Here is a 16,888-nt window from a genome sequence, read left to right as displayed (position 1 = left end):
GTAGGTGTGGTTTTTGTTTGCTTTTGGCTGGTAGCTTTTCCTTTTGAACAAACTGAAAGAATACTTAATCCAATAAACTAGGACATTTGCTTTAAGATCCTTGCTGCTGGCTCAGTTTTCAGCAATGTAAGTGGCTTTGGTTTTGTTCCTGTAACTAGGTGTTTCCAGCAGTCAGCAACCACGGGCAGCCTTCTCCATTGTTCTCCAAAGGCTTGAGCTTTTTCTCACGTGAAGTCTTCATGTTTCCACAGGTTCATGAACCACCGGGCCCCAGCCAATGGCCGCTACAAACCCACTTGTTATGAACACGCTGCTAACTGTTACACGCATGCAGTGAGTACCAGTTCCTGTCTCTTCCGCCCTTCCCAAAGGGCTTTGGTGGAAGGAGGGGCAGTTACCTCCAGTAATCTTAGCCTGACTAACTGGATTTACCCCATCTCTGCATCATCACCTACCCAGTATCAGTGATGAGTCATCTATCTGTCTGTCTGTCAACACTGTCCATCCTGGACTTTTCCTCACAGCATCTTTTCAGTAATAATAGTCAGCACCTTAAGTGTAAGAAAACCAAAGACAATTATTTAGGAAGATTCTCACCCTGGAATAAAATTCTTTTCAGGATAATCAGCCGGGTTCCTTTGGCCAGAAGAGTTAAACAGCTGTTTGAAAAGGGTGTTGTTTTTTAACTAAACTATCTCCTTGAAGCAAGTAGGCTCGTCCCTCTCGCCACCCCATCTCATATCCATTGCTTAACAGAACAAATGTTGTTCCATATTGTTGAGAAAAAGCTGATTGGATCTCTAAATTAGTTATATAAAAAGAAACTGTCCTCATTATGAGACACTAGCACTGAAAAATATATATTAAAAAAAAAAAAAACTACCCAGAAATAAATTAATACTTGGGTATATTTCTTTTTATATGTGCTGTTTTTGAAAACATATGTATTCTCATAGTTTTCCCATTAGTTTAATATCCTTGGCATTTTCTTGTCTCATAATGTCATTATTCCCTCTGTAAGTTGCATTTAGTGAGACCTTTAAGGGAATAGCAATAAATAGTATATAGTGTGAAGACAAGAAATAGAGGTTGCCAATTTACTCCTTTAGTAAAAAGTGTTTTAGCTCTTTGAACAAGCTCATTTAAGAATTTTAGGTAATGTCAATGTGATATATGGTGATATACATACATCATTAGAATAAATTTGCTTGGATTCAAGTTCTTGCTTTGTCATTTCTGTAACCCCCTCCCTCAAAGAACAGTTACAGTGTTTTCTGTAAAGGAAACAGGATGCTAAATAAATAAAGTAGTTTTCAATGGCTCTCTTTACAATCTAAGAACAGTGCCTTTTGGTCATTATTCATATAGATATAACTTTATAAAACATCTGTTTTATGTATTATAATAGTAGAATTCACCAATTACTTGGTGAACACATTACCTTCATTTATAACTGAATATCCTTTTTCCTTAGTGTTAATAAGATTTTTATTTAAATAGTTAGCATCCTGAAATCTTGCAAAAAAGTTTTTCTTTAGAGAAAAAATTAATACCAGGCATGCTTGTCCTGGATTCTATAAAAGGGCTTTAGTAATGAAATTTGGAGTACCTTCTCTAGTGGACAGTCTCTATGGCCTCCTGGCATAGATTCTGGGCACAGGACTTAGTATAATTTTTTACACTGAGCTGGTGGGGGCCTTTCCTTAATGACAGGTTCATGTGAAGTGAGCTTCATAGCACCACAGGGTCAAAATGTTTAGAAGCCAAATTTGGTTTTAAAAGATTGCACAGCCTAATTTGTTCCTCTGCTATAACTGCCTGGATATCTACCTTTTCTTCTTGACTAAATGCTTGATAAATTTAGCAAAGCCAAAAGTAAAATTACCTTGAAGATAATTGTCCACAGGCTCTTAAGCAAATAATGTGTGCTTTAAGTCTGGGTCAGGATTAAGATATAAGGAATATAAACTTTGAATAACAATTAGTTGACCTGACCTGTTCTTTCACTCAGTGATTAAATATTCATTGATTTTCTCCTTTTATCAACAGCAAAAAACCAGTAAAAGTTATGGAAATAGTGCTTTGACCGTTTCCATTCTGCTGACCAATAGGAGCAATCAGTGAAATGTTTATTCCTTGGTATGCATAATATAGAGCACTTGAATATGATGGTTTGGCTATTAAAGATGTACAGTTCACCTTTAAGAATAAGATTGGGGCCTTCCCTGATGACACAGTGGGTTAAAGCACACCACTATGAAGCTGTCCAAGGCTACTGCAGCTCAAGTTTGATCCCAGCCAGGGAGGTGACCCACTTGGCACAGCAGACCTCTCCTGGCCTGCCCACTGCTCCCCTCAGCAATGTATTTCAGTCAGTCTGCCTGTTCTACTTCCCGCTCTGTCTCTGGTAAAACCTCTCACTCCCTGCACATCTGGACAGTACCCCAGTTCTTGTATGCATAAATAAATAAATCATAAATAAATAAATCTTTAGAATAAAAAAAAAGAAAAAGACTTGCTTGAGATAGACCTGAGTAATCCCTTAATTTGTCACTTCTTTATATGTCAGAAAGAATACTTGCATGCTCCAAAGTTCAGGAAAAACTGATGAAATCTCCATGTTAATTTTTACAAAAGAAAATATTAGCTTATGAAATGCTGTCCCTGATCTTTGGGTTTGAGAGACCAGTAAAATTTCTAAAACAGACCAAACATAAACTTCTGTCATCATTTTCATTAAAGAGAAGATATTTTTACATGAAAAACAAGTAGAAAGGATATACACTTTAAAAAACTAGACTCTTGGCCTTCCCTGTTGACACAGTGGGTTAAAGTACTGCGCTGAGAAGCTTAAGCCACTTCCTCATGAGTTCGATCCCCGCCTGCCCTGGAGGAGATCCACATGGCGTGGCAGACCTCTCCTGACCCACCCATACTCCCCTTAGCAGTGTACTTTCTCGATCTGCCTGTTCTGCTCCCCACTCTGTCCCTGGTGAATCCTCTCTGGCCTGTACCCTAGCTCCATATGAATAGATAAATAAATCTTTAAAAAAAAAAAAAACTAGACTTTTTTTTGAGTAACTTACTTGTCCTTAATTTTCTCATTTTGTTCTGGCAGTAAAAACTTTAGCATTTGGAAATTCAATGCTGATGATATCTGGGGGATTAATAATCTGTCCAAGAAGGTAAAAGTAGCTGGAGGGGGGAGGGGAGGATGAAGATTGCTAAAGCTTGCCTTTCTTGCCAGGTTCTGATTATATTCTGATACATGATAAAACAGTTTATTTCTCCTGAGATTTTCTGTTATTATGATACATTAGCTAGTCATCGTCACAGACAGGGCTGGACACTGAAATTTGTATAAAATAGGTACAGAAAATGGCCCTCCCTGGTGGCGCAGCGGGTTAAAGCACTTCACTAAGAAGCTTAAGCCACTTCCCCATGAGTTCGATCCCCGCCTGCCCCGGAGGTGACCATATGTTGTGGCAGACCTCTCCTGACCCGCTCACTGCTCCCCTCAGCAGTGTACTTCGTTGACCTGCCTGTTCTGCTCCCCACTCTGTCTCTGGTGAATCCTCTCACCCTCCTCATCTCTGACCTGTACCCCAGTTCTATATGAATAACTAAATCTTTAAAAAAAATAGGTACAGAAAAATAAAATAGGTACAGAACATAGGAATCTTAAATTGTTTGAATCAGTTAGAGTGAATTAACTTTGCTTACTTAAAGGTGCTATTAAAATAAAAATCATCCCAAACCTGTTCATTCTATAGTAGCTTCTCAATTGGTGGGATATACAGATCCAAGCTTAAACTCAGGGCACATGATTTAAACAATTCATTTGTCTGCGTGGCATATACATTGTAATACTTAAATTGTCTTGATTCACTGCATTACTTTTGGCTAAAATATTGAGATTTCAGTAGCTCATGGAGAACACCAAAAATACTTAAAAATCAGAACCTGAATAACTCTTTCAACCCCCTCAGTGGGAAATCTCAGTATCCGCTTGGTCTAGCTACTTAAGTACCTAGCTCCCTAAATCACATTAAAGAACAGGGTGAGACCTGTTCTTACTTAATTAAGTTTTGATAAAGAACTTCTGCTTTGTAACTGGCAAGTAGTGTCAGCTCCTTTTCTGGAATTAGTGGGCACAGCTCCTGGGCCATGAACAGCACTGACAGCTTCCTCTGGTTCTCCTTATGATCATCCAGGAAAGGCAAAGGTTTGTTTTTAAATTACCATTCTCAAAGTGTTCCTGATAAACTTATTTATTTTTAATAAAGGTCTTACTTCAACAAAACCCAGGACATTTACACTCCTCTCCCTTGCCCGCAGTTCCTCATTGTTCCGGCCTTCGTGGGCAGTGTCTTCCTCCACTGGCTGTCCGATGACCGCTGGGAGAAGATAACAGCATGGATTTATGGAGTGGGCCTCTGTGCCCTCTTCATCGTCTCCACGGTGTTTCACATTGTGTCATGGAAAAAGAGCCACCTCAGGTCAGCACTTTTGACATGCTCTTTAACAATCAGAGCAGTTGACATCAGGTCCTGCTACACTGAGCAGGAGAGGAGACATTGTCCTGCTTGTACACTGTAATGCTGTCCCATTATGCAGAAATTTGCTGTGGACTGGACAGAGTTTGAGTCTCTCACATGTATCGCACGCTTTGACTCAGAACTGCAAAAAAAGCATGCCGCTTCCCAGAACTCACAACATAGAGTCCTGAAACCTGTTTCCCAGAGCTGTCACACACACTGAGCGTACTCCCGGCAGACATGGTAGCTGTGGGTAGTGGCAGCGAGCTCTGTGCTCGGATTTAGCAATTGAGCTTTAAGTCCAGCTCTGTCACTTAGCATTGAGTGACTCACTTGACCTCATGGAGCCTCAGTTTTTTCATCACTGAAATGAGAATGACAGTGCCTGACTCACAGGGTGATTGAAACCGTGCATGTGAAAATGACTTGCAAATGACAGAGGTTTGAGGACTGTGATGTAAGGCTTACTACAGCTTGGGCTCACTGTCGTAACAAAATTCAAAATTGGGTGCTGTGCGTCTGTTGAAATAAAACTCACATATTTGGTTCCTGTTATGTGTCAAGCACTTTCCAAACAGTGCTATGGGCACCCAGCAAGGACTTGAAAGTTCTCCTCCGAGTGAAGAATTAGCTTGGGCAATACAAAGAGACCAGCTTATGAAATAGATTTTGCACAACTCCAAAGGACAAAATTTCTTCTCAAAAAAAAGATTCAGACCTTACATTTAAAATATACTAAAATACAGCTTTTGGTTTTATAGAATACACTCTCTAATCTCACATTATTCAAACTATCTAGTATCAATATTCTAACAGTCATCTAACCTAATGGAAAGACATGCTTTATTGAAGACTAGGATTTGGGGTTGTAAGATGGTTACAGATGTCCTCATAGGTTTAGTGATGGCATATTAGCACTGTTTAGTTGTCACCTGGGAAAGCTTAGGCTCAGAGAAGCTACCAGACTGGGATACCAGCAGGATACCAACAGGAACTGATCTTCCCAGGACCTCTGGCTTTAGTCTGTGTTCCTTGCACAGCACCCTTCATGACAATGCTGATAATTTATAATCTGCCACCTTCCCCTATAAGGTCACACTTTACTGGGCTTAAAATAAAGCCATGGCATCAAATCATGTGCGTGTTCTGGGCCACAGTTGACAGCTTCATGCTGCCCTGCTCCCCAGAATGCGCATGGCAGAGCCCAGGGGCCAGGACACTTCATTACCTCCCTGGCACAGTTCCGTACTGTGGTTGCCTACTGACTTGGCCTGGATGCCTGGACATCTGAATCAATAAAGAGTTGTAGATGCCTACTACAGTATTCAGGGACTCCCTGCCAGCGCCCAGAAAGAAGGTGTAGTAAAAAACTAGACTTAATTGAGTCTTGAGATCGTGCCTCTAGGATGAGAAGGCACGTGTGGAATTGGATTTTTACTCTGTATTAAAGTTTTTAAGTATGCAGATAACCTTAATTTAAATAAAAGCGGGATAGGAAAGCCTTTATTGAGTCCCTACCACACCTCCGTTGTAGAGATGTTACTGTTCCCATTTTACCCATGAGGAAAGTGAAGGTTCGAGAGGTGGGTGGCGGGTCTTAAGTAAAATTGTATGTCTAATTTTACCTTTGTGCATTTACTATCACAGTCTAACTGAATTGGAGTCTCCAGACCTGACTAGGAATCACAATCTTCCATTAAAAAAAGAAAATTCTCTTTTTCCTTCTGTTCTCTAGCCTGTTTTGAGCCCTTCTCCATTGCTTTTTCAAACAATGGTGTGCATTATTTTCACTTTTTTACATCTTTAATTTTTGATCAGTATCTGATTTCTCCCCTCCAGTGTGGGTGCCATAGTTCAGTTCACATGACAACACTAAAAAGGACTAAAACACCCTTAATCTGTTTGGGTCCACACTGTGTGCATAGTGAAGCAAAGCTGGATACTAGTGCTCCTGCAGGTCATGGCTACCACTGCGTGGACACTGAGAATGTTCAAGATGATGCAATGCCTTTTTACCCTGAAATTGGCAAATTAATTCATAGAGTAGCTGCGTGACTTTAAAGGCCAACTGGTGGATGCCGTGAGAAGTTAGAACAAAAATGGAAATTTTAGCACAGAGGTGTGATAGCCCATCTTTGCAGTCTGGACATCTTCTAAAATGATTTGACTTGTTTTTCCCCCAGAACCATGGAGCACTATTTTCACATGTGTGACAGAATGGTGATCTATTTCTTCATTGCTGCTTCTTACGCGCCGTGGTAAGAAACAGTCTTTCTCTTTTAGACAGTAGTATTTTTAGGATTAGAATTCCTCAGTCTTCTCCCCTCTCTTCTACCCCTAGGCCCTATGCCTGTACCCCACTTCATCTCCCAGCACCTATCTACACACACTTTTCTCCTACCTTCACTTACTTGGCTTAGATTGTGGATTTGAGGGGAATATTGTGGCTCTTCAGAACACTTACCTGGCATAGAATGTTTCGAAAGAAGAGCTGAGAACGAGTGTGGGGGTTGCATGCCCACTTTTGACATAAGCTATGCTGCCTGCCTTCTCGCTGCATATTCTGCACTTGTTTAGACTACTCGCACATCTAAATGTACGTATGTGTGTGGAGAACAAACACCTTTGAAATGTATGCCATTTGTCATCAGTTGATAGCACCATGGCATTTCTCATTCCTTGAGCTTATCTGAGTAAAGAAACTGGCCAACTTAATTAACCATTTAAACTTTCTAGTGCTCATTTCTTTGATCTGCCTCCTCTTTTGGTATTGCTCAGCTGAAACCCACAATTAAAGAAACATTATTTTTCCCTTATTAAGATGTGGTGCAGTATTAAACACTCAGAAATTCATATCATGCCATCAACTACAGTTGTCATGAGCAAGTATGGGACTCTGGATTCTAATCAAGATAGCATCCAGCCTTAGTCAATTCTAGGAAACCTATTATCTGTTGGAGTAAAAAGTCAAGTGCTGTCGGTCCCCAACAGCTGTTGCTAAATTACAGGCCTGCATCATATTAGAAAATCCTCAAAGGCTTTTGTAAAGTATATTTCAATTTACAAGAAGTAGGTAGATTTTAAATGCAGGCTGAAGAATCAGACATCCAGCACCAGTTTTTCACACGTAGTCTGTGATACACAGATGGTATCTTTCAATTTGTAAATAATAATTTTGTAGAAATAGCCAATTAGGAAAGCATTCTTTTCCTGATCTCTATTCTTAAAATTAAATTAGTACAGATGAATTTGCAACATTTTAAACTTCAGGCTGTACAAGAGGCCACACTTACACGTTGGAAAAATTCTCCTCATGTTCTCCCTTAGCAGAAAGATCTGTAACCGAGACACTTGGTCTGTGTATTGGACACTTGCTGCAGTGTGAGATCCCAGTGCAGGATTTTGTTCAGGATTCTCATTAAGCTTTGTAAGCATTCTGCTCCCAAATATGTTGTCAGAATCTGAGGCAAGCAGCCTTCACTGCAGTCTGCCTAATAAGGAAGTCAGGCACCACAGGTTGCCTTTTAGCTGGTTCTATTTTTAAATCATGTCAGAACAAATTCTATGTCTTAAAGCTTGACTGACAATTTTGTCTTGGAGTTACTAATTCCACTCAGATTACCCAGATACCTTCATAGCCTGTTGAAATTATAACATAGTGGGCTGATAAGCTCTCTCTTCCTTGTCTTAGCCTAGTACTTGATTTCCCAGTTTTCAGTGATTAGAGGAAAACATAGGCTCTGTGAATTCCTTTCATTTATCATTTATGTGTTTTTATTGTCATGTTTACATTTTTAGGTTAAATCTCCGTGAACTTGGACCCCTGGCATCTCATATGCGTTGGTTTATCTGGCTCATGGCAGCTGGAGGAACCATTTATGTATTTCTCTACCATGAAAAGTAAGAGAAAATAATTTACATTTGATATTAGATGCCTAAATTTTATCTACATTACAACACAATTTACTTTGTATTTGTACTTCAAAATAGTAGAAATACATAAACAGAATATATATTGTTTTTACAAATCTTTGAAACCATTTGGCCTTCACTATTGATGAGCAGGCAGACAACATTTTAGAGTTAGCTGGACCTTAATTCGTATCTTATTGAGACTAGCCTTATCCTCTGTGATAAATAGTTGTCACAAAAGAGATGACAAGATTTCAACAGAGATGACAATAATAGGCATAAAATATGCAACATAGTACTTACTTCAAGAAGAACCTAGTTAGGATGTTTCAAACAACGATGCTTAAGAAAGGACATTAGGAAGGGCATCTAAACTCTCAACGTCCTAACCCTGGGCACAATTGTTAAACCATTGTTCATAGTTCATAGTCAGGAGCGTTAAGCAATATAAAAATAAAAACTTTCTGAAATTTAGCTTCTTAGCACTAGAGGAGACCTTCAAAGTCATCTATTCAGCCTCACGCTTAAAAAATGAGAACATTCAGGACGTGCATCAAATTAGTGACTCATCTGGAATTAAGACCGAAGTGCCCTACTTGCTACTCTGTCTTTCATCTGTCTGAATTGGAGAAATTCACAACCATAAAATCATTGCCAGTTTATTAAATTCTCTATCTATTGTTATTGGTAGAATGACTCCCAGAGTTGAATATAATTTGTTTTTACCACAAGGTATTATATTGTTTCCCCTTTTCAGAAGAAAATGGTAGTTCTATTAACTTCTTACTGATTTTGAATTCACTTTACTGCATTTTTTACTATAACTGGCAATTCTGAGCAGTGTTGCACAGTATTTATAAATCCAAAGGAGTAGCTTCTTTCTTAGGCTCAAATTTCTAACTTACATCCTTGGATAAAATGGGAAGTAAAATAAAGAAACTGCTGCTTACCCTGTTCTCTGCCCTCTGATGTTAGTCCTTTCTTCCCTAGTTCCATGGTGGACTTTTAATCTAGAACACTAAGAATGAGATGCTAGACCCTTGGTGTTTCAGTCTAGCAGACATTAGGGAGTAACAAAATTGTGCCAGGTAGTGTTCTAGGCCTGCAGCTTCAAACACAGATAAAACTTATTCCTACTTTTGAAGAACTTAAAGACTCTAGAATCACTAGACAGAAATATAAACAGAAGCTCAATACAGTATGTTTCTTAGCATTTCAAAGATGTAAAACCAAGAGCCAAAACAAAAAAAATACATGTCCTTCTGTCCTTAGCCTCCTCTCCCCTTGCCACTGACAAACCAGGCTTCAAGCTGAATTCTCTCCACCTCCATAATTTCAGTTCCCTTTAGCTGTGGATTAAATGACAATGAAGGCGAACACTCTGATTGGAAAGGGGATATCTTGGTGAATTGGATTCAATAATTACTGTTAGCAGAAAACACTTTCCAGGTAGCCTGTGGTGTTTGATGCTTTTTTAATCCTGAAAGAAATGCTAGTTCATTGTTACTCAACTACAGTATTTTAATTAGAGGCCTCATGGTCTCCTACTGGGAAAATACATTTTTATTTGAATAGTTAAGAATGTAGGCTTCTTTTTCAAAGGGAAAACTGGTGTGGGAATGGACTAAGTTTTGTAGAAATAAATTAATTTCATTGCATTTTTATCCTGCAGGTATAAGGTAGTCGAGCTCTTTTTCTATCTCACTATGGGGTTTTCTCCAGCTTTGGTGGTGACATCAATGGTAAGAAGTGGCTTCATAATTTCTATTATTTCACCTTATTTTTTGCCTTTTAAATCATTAGGTTCTTAATCTGACTTTAGATATCATAAATAGATATAGCTTTTCAACATATTATAACCATAGCTTTTTTTCATATGACACTTTGACATGTCCATTAATTAGACTCTTAGAAATATATGTGACAAAGTACCAGCCACTGTGTATAGCTGTACCAGCTACTATGTATAGTTTGGAAAAGCTGTGCATTAGGTTATATCTTTGCATTTGGTAAGCTTCTGTGTTTTTCTTTTGGATCACCTTTCTGTTGCCCTCTTTTGTTCCCAAGGGGTCTGAGATCATATGAAGTTAGGAATTTCTGCTTGAATTACTTAGTGTCTTAACCCCGAACCCATGAGAGAGGATACATTTTGAGGTCTCTTAATGTGAACAAATTATAAATTACCAACTGTTAAAATCTTAAGAATTAGAAGGGCTTAAAAGGTCATTTGGTTCCACAATTCATTTGATGTTTCATCAATCCTTTTTTTGAGTCATACTATTTCTTTTTCTCAGGTAGTTACATTTTTGAAAAAAAAATCAAACAGCCACGTCATGACCACCTCGTCATCCCATCTGACTGGTTTTTCGTATCTTTAGTTTTTGTCCTCTCTGTCTTACACCCTACATTTTTGGGGGGAGAAAGTAGACCAGTTGCCCCCAACAGAATTTAAAATCAAGCAGGAATATTACAATTGATAGTAAAAGGAAGACTGTAATGAAGTTGTGTCATATCTTTGAAAAAAGGGCAGTCTTATATAGGTATACTTGAAAAAAGGACCAGAGGAAATGTACATAGATTAGGAGAGACACACAGGAGCCAGGAGCTGGAAGGGGTGTTGCAGCGGTAAAGGAAGAGAAAAGAGCACAACAGAAGCCCTAGGGAATAGGGAAGCCCATTTCTTTGAAGAACTGAAAACAGTTCATTTTGGAGTATGTATCAGTACATGATGGAGTAATTGTGCAGTTAGTTTGAGTCATGTGAGAATGTTAGACTAATTCTGGACCAAAAAGAACCTCAGTAAGCCATCTGAACTAATAGTCTGAGAGAAGACTCAAAGGTTTAATTCTGGTCAGAATAATGGGTATCAGACTTACTCTTCTGCCACATGGAATTCAAACTGGAAAAACGACTTTTTTTAGCATTGGACAGACAGTGATCCTAGAGGGAAGAGAAACAAAAATATGGGCTTCAAATTCACCCCCTCCCATTGTCTCCCTGTGCACATCGCAACAAAAGAAAGTAGAGCCAGGGAGCAGCAGTCTGGGTAGAGACAACATTTCGGCTATTGAGACAGCTGCAATTTGGGGATAGGGTACCGGAGAGGACGAGCTGCATGAGAAATGAGTCCAGAAATCTACAGAGGGATTTCCTTTAGTCCTTGCCTAGAGCCTGCATGCCTTAGCCAAGCTAAGCTATTGGAAAGCTATGAGATAAACATCAATTCTAGAAGGTACCTACAGCTAGAGTGGAAAGACCATGTGGAACAATACCCCATGTCAACTGGGGTATTCAATTGACCCCAGCAAGGCCATACCTTAGGAGAAGAGCTGTTTTAGCCCTAGAGTGAGGACTGCTCTCAACCTACTGTTCAAAGCCCAGAAACAAACTTGAAGAGAATAAAATTGATCTGCCAGAAAATCAACTGTCCCTCACAGCATATCTCAACATTCATTACTCTCTAATAACTTGGCGTCACTATCCAAACAATTGCTGCTATATAAACAAACAGCAGGAAAATGTGTCATGGCCTACCTGGGGGAGCAGGTCAGTAGAAACAGACAGAGAAGGCAGGTGCTGAAGTTAGTGTTCAGGGCTTTACAACCATCATGAGTAACCAAAGGAGGAATCTCGGAAAAGACAGGGAACTATAACAAAGAAGTCACTTGGAATTCTAGATCTAAAAGCTCTATGTTAAGAGAAGTTTATTGGATGTGACTTAAAAATAGATTGTATACTACAGAAGAAAAGATCATGAACAAACTGCAGACAGGGAGAAGATATCTGTTTTTTTTGTATGTGTCTGACAAGGGTCACACATAATATATAGAACACCAAATCAATAACTGACCAGTTCTATAAAAATGGACAAAATACTTGAAAAGACACTTCACAGAGATACACAAGATTCCAGGAAGCTCTTGAAAAAGTGTTCAACATCATTAATCATCAGAGAAAATCAGGGAAATAAACTTTCTACAATAATATGTGAATTTTATTCATAATAGGCCCCAAGTGGAAATAATTGATAAAATTATATGAAATACATCTGAGTAATAGGAACTGATGACTGATAATACCTAAGCACATGCACAAATCTCAAAAACATCATATTAAGCAAAAACAGAAGCCAGACACAAAAATGTGCATCCAGCATAATTCCATTTATGTGGCATTCTAGAACAGATAGACTTCTTCTGTGGTAATATGTAAGAACAAGGGTTGCCTTGGTGGAAGGGGTTGTCCAGCATTGGGAAAGAACTTTCTGGGGTTACACAGGCATGTGCATCTACCATAACGCATGCTGTTCATTCAGATCTATGCAACACACTGTCAACTATCAGTTTTCTTAAATGACCTTCCCCCATCCCTCAAAAAAAAAAAAAATGTAAATTCACATACCAGACCACAATGGTTGAAATCCTGATTCTAACACATGAAAGGTATTTGACCTTAGGCAAAACCCTTCACTTCTCTCTGATTTTTTTTCTCAGGGATAAAGGTAGATAATAGTGCCTAGTTTAGGGAAATGCTTCCATTAGTGCCTGGTACATAGTATCACAATAATGACCCTGATCATGAAGGAAACTTAGTGTGTTATTTGCTGTAGGATTAACAATGTTTGGTTTTTTTTTGAAAGTTGCTAAGGTTAATACATTTTAAAGAACCATTAACAGGATTTATGTTGAGACCAGTCTGTGTGTTTGGTTTGTGTTCTTGCTTATTGTTTTAGCAGAAAGGAGAGTGGCTTCCTTTGGGGCAGTGACTGGCTATACGTTGCTCAGGATACTGCGTTTTTCTGGTCTTACTCTTTACCTCTTATTGTTTCCATAATAAGGATGTAGTGATAGATGAAGAACTACTACCCTTTGGGAGCCATGTGCCTCTCTGAGAGAGCCTTAGTCTAGAAAATTCTAGCTTCTAGGAAAATGTTCCTAAAGCACATCTGCACATTTCTTGTTTAGTTAATGGATATTAAATGCTTACAACCTTTAGGAAGTCATGCACGTGTGCTTAACTTTTTAAATAAAAATAAGCCTGGCTGCTGTCCCATCTTACCTGGGCTACTGAGAAATCTGCGTCAGTCAATTTGAGTTGGCTTCTTGTGGGACCATTTGATCCTGCAGCAGCCATGGGCTTATGTGAACTTTGAAGAAAGTTCTGATTTTCATTTCCCAGCCTCACTCCAGGTTCATCGCTTGTCACTGCAGTTGCTTTGCCCTAGGTCTGAGGGGCCCCTTCAAGTGGCGACTGATTAAGGCTTCAGATTTGGCCATAGGAACCTGCAGCAGGGCCCGCCTATCCCCATCTGTCACTTCCCAGGTGTCTGGGACCCCCCCACACACACACACTTGTTCCCTTCTGAGGCCTGGTCACTATGTGCTTAGGTTCCCACCCACACTATTGAACCAGAGACCTTTCTGTTCTGAGTCCCCAAAAAATCAAGGGGGGCTACTTGTTTCTTCATAGCTTCCTAAACATAGTCACTGTTCTTTTCCCCTCTCACTGATTAATTAAAATCCAGTTTAATTAAAAACCAAGGCCTTTGAAAAGCAAGCATAGCCAAAATATTCTCCTTTTTGTGCAAACATACACACAACTGTTAACTTCCCACTCAGCTAAGAAATGCCCAGACTGAAAGACCAAAAAGTTGGCAACCTCTAGAAGGTCAGGAAAAATAGGTTGGACTGTGTGAGCTCTGATCTTAGAGGTCAAACATCTAACTATGGTTTTTCTGCGTCAGCCATAAGGGAGCCCTATACTCTCACAGGCAGAGGAAGTCTCGAAAAAGAAATCAGTGTAGCACAGTGTTTGAGGAGTACAAAGGGAAGTGAAGACTCGGGCTGAGGATGTAAATTATAAATGGAGTGGCGTGGGTGTGCCTTGGGAGGAAAGAAAGCTTTTAAAGGGGAAGATGAAAGCCAAAGATTGTACTTTATTAAAATGAGCTACTGTGTTGGGGAGCAACTGTGGTCTGCTCGAACATGCTACGGGTGAGCAAGCATGCTGCTTTTTTATTGTGGGACCGTGACCTCACTGCTTGGCTGAATCAACACTGTCAAGCCAAAGGGAACCCAGATCAAAGTCTAGTTGATATTTACAGATAGGGGTTCTGCCCGGCACAGCTTCTCCATTGTCTAGAACACCTGGGGGCTTTAAGGGGAATGACAGTTGTCTCTAGTTTGTCACATTGGTGTAACATCAAAACCTTTTTATATTTTTCCTGTTAACAGAATAACACCGATGGACTTTACGAACTTGCCTATGGGGGCTTAATTTATTGCCTGGGAGTTGTGTTCTTCAAGAGCGATGGCATCATCCCATTTGCCCATGCCATCTGGCATCTGTTTGTGGCCACGGCAGCTGCGGTGCATTACTATGCCATTTGGAAATATCTTTACCGAACTCCTACAGATTTTATGCGACATTTATGACCCTTCTGTACTAGGTCTCCAAGCCAGTATTATTTTAATTGTGGCACTTGGGAGTGGGGTAAGAGCAGAAAATTGCATAGAGGAAAAAAAAAGAAGACAACTGCACTGACTTTCTTTATATCTTTTGAATATAATTACTGTGAAAGTATAAAAGCTGTGTTTGGAATTGTCCCGCTCATAGCAGATTAATAAGGTAGTGAATTAATTATTCATTTCCATTCCACTATCATGATGGACTCTGGATAGACTTGGCCAACTGATGTTTACAAACCAGAATTTTGTATTTTAATTTTACAGATTTTACTACATGATTTTTCTAAATTACTAGGTCAGGTTGTAAAAGTCAGTGCAATCACAAAGCTTCCTTTTTAGGAGAAAATTATTTCTATCACTTTCCCATTAGTTGTGTAAAGAATCATGGGCAGAACTTACACACTTTTACCATGTTTCATCTTAACACAACGTGGTTATTTTTTAAATAGAAACTTTAGTTTTTGTAAATTTTTAATACCTATTTCATTGAAGCGCATCTCTGAGGTTCCTCATTCATGTGAATTTTTGCAGCAAGCTGTCAACATTCCACAAACATTATACCTCTTCTGATTGTCTTATTAAGTATAGAGAAGTTGCCAATTTTTAAAAACTACAGTTTTCAAAACTTTTCTGCCAACCTCTGACTCTGAATTCTGTGCTGCTTTGGGTCGTACACTTGACCTAGTCTGGTTTACCAGTGATGGAAAAGTATTTTGATATCGTTCACTTTTTCAGAAGATTCTACTTTTTCTCTATGCCTTCGCCAAGTTTTCTTCAGAACCTCTTTCAGCAGTGGACGAGCATTCATGTCTGTATTTCGATAGGATGTTTGTGTTGGCCACCCACTGCCGACGCCTGAAGAGAGCTGTGCGTTCCAGTGACCCGTGCTGTCGCCTGTTTGCAGCCCGATGGCTAAGTTCTTGTCACTTAGTGCTTTTTTTTTATTTGATATTCATTTTCCATTGTGGAATTAGATGCATAAATTCACATTTCTACCTTTCCTCTGCCTCCCCTCCTAGACTTGGCTTTTTATCATAGAAAACTATTTAAATCATCGCTTGACAGATAGAAACTCATGCATCTGTAGTCCATAGATCACCTACTGGCTCAGTGGCATGGTATTTAATATATTATTTTTGGTTGTCCCTCAGTGTCTTATATTAAGATTAACATTACTTTCTTTGTTAACTCCTTTCCCCTGGTCTTTTAATAAATGAAATAACCTTGCCTTTATCTAGCTTGAGTGCCCACATCATCTGTTTTCTTAGCAATGGGCTTGATCATCAGAATTGCTGATTTGACAACACACGTGGGCTTACTGAAGTTTTATACTAATGTAGCTTTAAAGGAGGGTTTAGTGTGTGTGTGTGTGTGTGTATGTTAAGGAGTCTGATTTTGGCGAATTGGCTTGGGAACGAGGGACAGAAGAATTGGCATCTGCTGGTGAATTCTTAAACAGGGGGCTGTGCCCAAGACAGCATCCACCAGTCACCTGCCCGCATGCTCCTGACCACCTGGGTATGTGTTGTGTGCTGTGTGTGTTTCATTTTTTAATATATTAAAATTTTGTGGATTCATTTGAAGTCTTCTCAAAAGTAACCCTGTCAAAACCTCTAAAATATATGTTTTTAAAAATGTGTGCTACAGACTAGAATAAAATTATTACTTGGATTTGCTCCACTGTCTCTAAATTAGATGACTGTCAAAATGATGATGCATTTTTGAGAGCTTGAGCTCTTCTAGCAATTGTGGTGGGTATACTAGCCCTTTAAAAAAAAAAAAGTCAGAACGGGAAGAAAAACAAATGCCCCCTGTCATCCAGAACTTCCTAGTTCAGCTTTCAATCACTGAAATGCCAGAGACAGCTAAACATTAACCATCACACCTTTTCAGCTTAAAATATGCTACTTGGGACCCCACAATTATAAATTTAGTAAAAGATGTATTTTTACCCAGAAAGGCCTTTGAGTT

At 39.2% G+C, this 16,888-nt stretch overlaps 1 protein-coding gene across 1 annotated transcript; it reads left to right on the top strand.

Moving 5' to 3' along the window:
- The first annotated feature begins 249 nt into the window (after positions 1-249).
- MMD (monocyte to macrophage differentiation-associated) lies at positions 250-16,581 on the top strand. Its single transcript, XM_012725988.1, has 6 exons — positions 250-333; positions 4,339-4,499; positions 6,722-6,796; positions 8,337-8,438; positions 10,123-10,192; positions 14,684-16,581. The coding sequence occupies exons 1-6, from the start codon at positions 256-258 to the stop codon at positions 14,882-14,884; spliced, it is 687 nt and encodes a 228-aa protein (XP_012581442.1). The 5' UTR covers positions 250-255; the 3' UTR covers positions 14,885-16,581.
- Positions 16,582-16,888: the final 307 nt, after the last annotated feature.

This window comes from Condylura cristata, unplaced genomic scaffold (assembly GCF_000260355.1).
Source record: "Condylura cristata isolate star-nosed mole 26May11 unplaced genomic scaffold, ConCri1.0 scaffold00017, whole genome shotgun sequence".
NCBI classification, from domain to species: Eukaryota; Metazoa; Chordata; class Mammalia; order Eulipotyphla; family Talpidae; genus Condylura; species Condylura cristata.
This window is presented reverse-complemented; position numbering and strand designations above follow the sequence as displayed.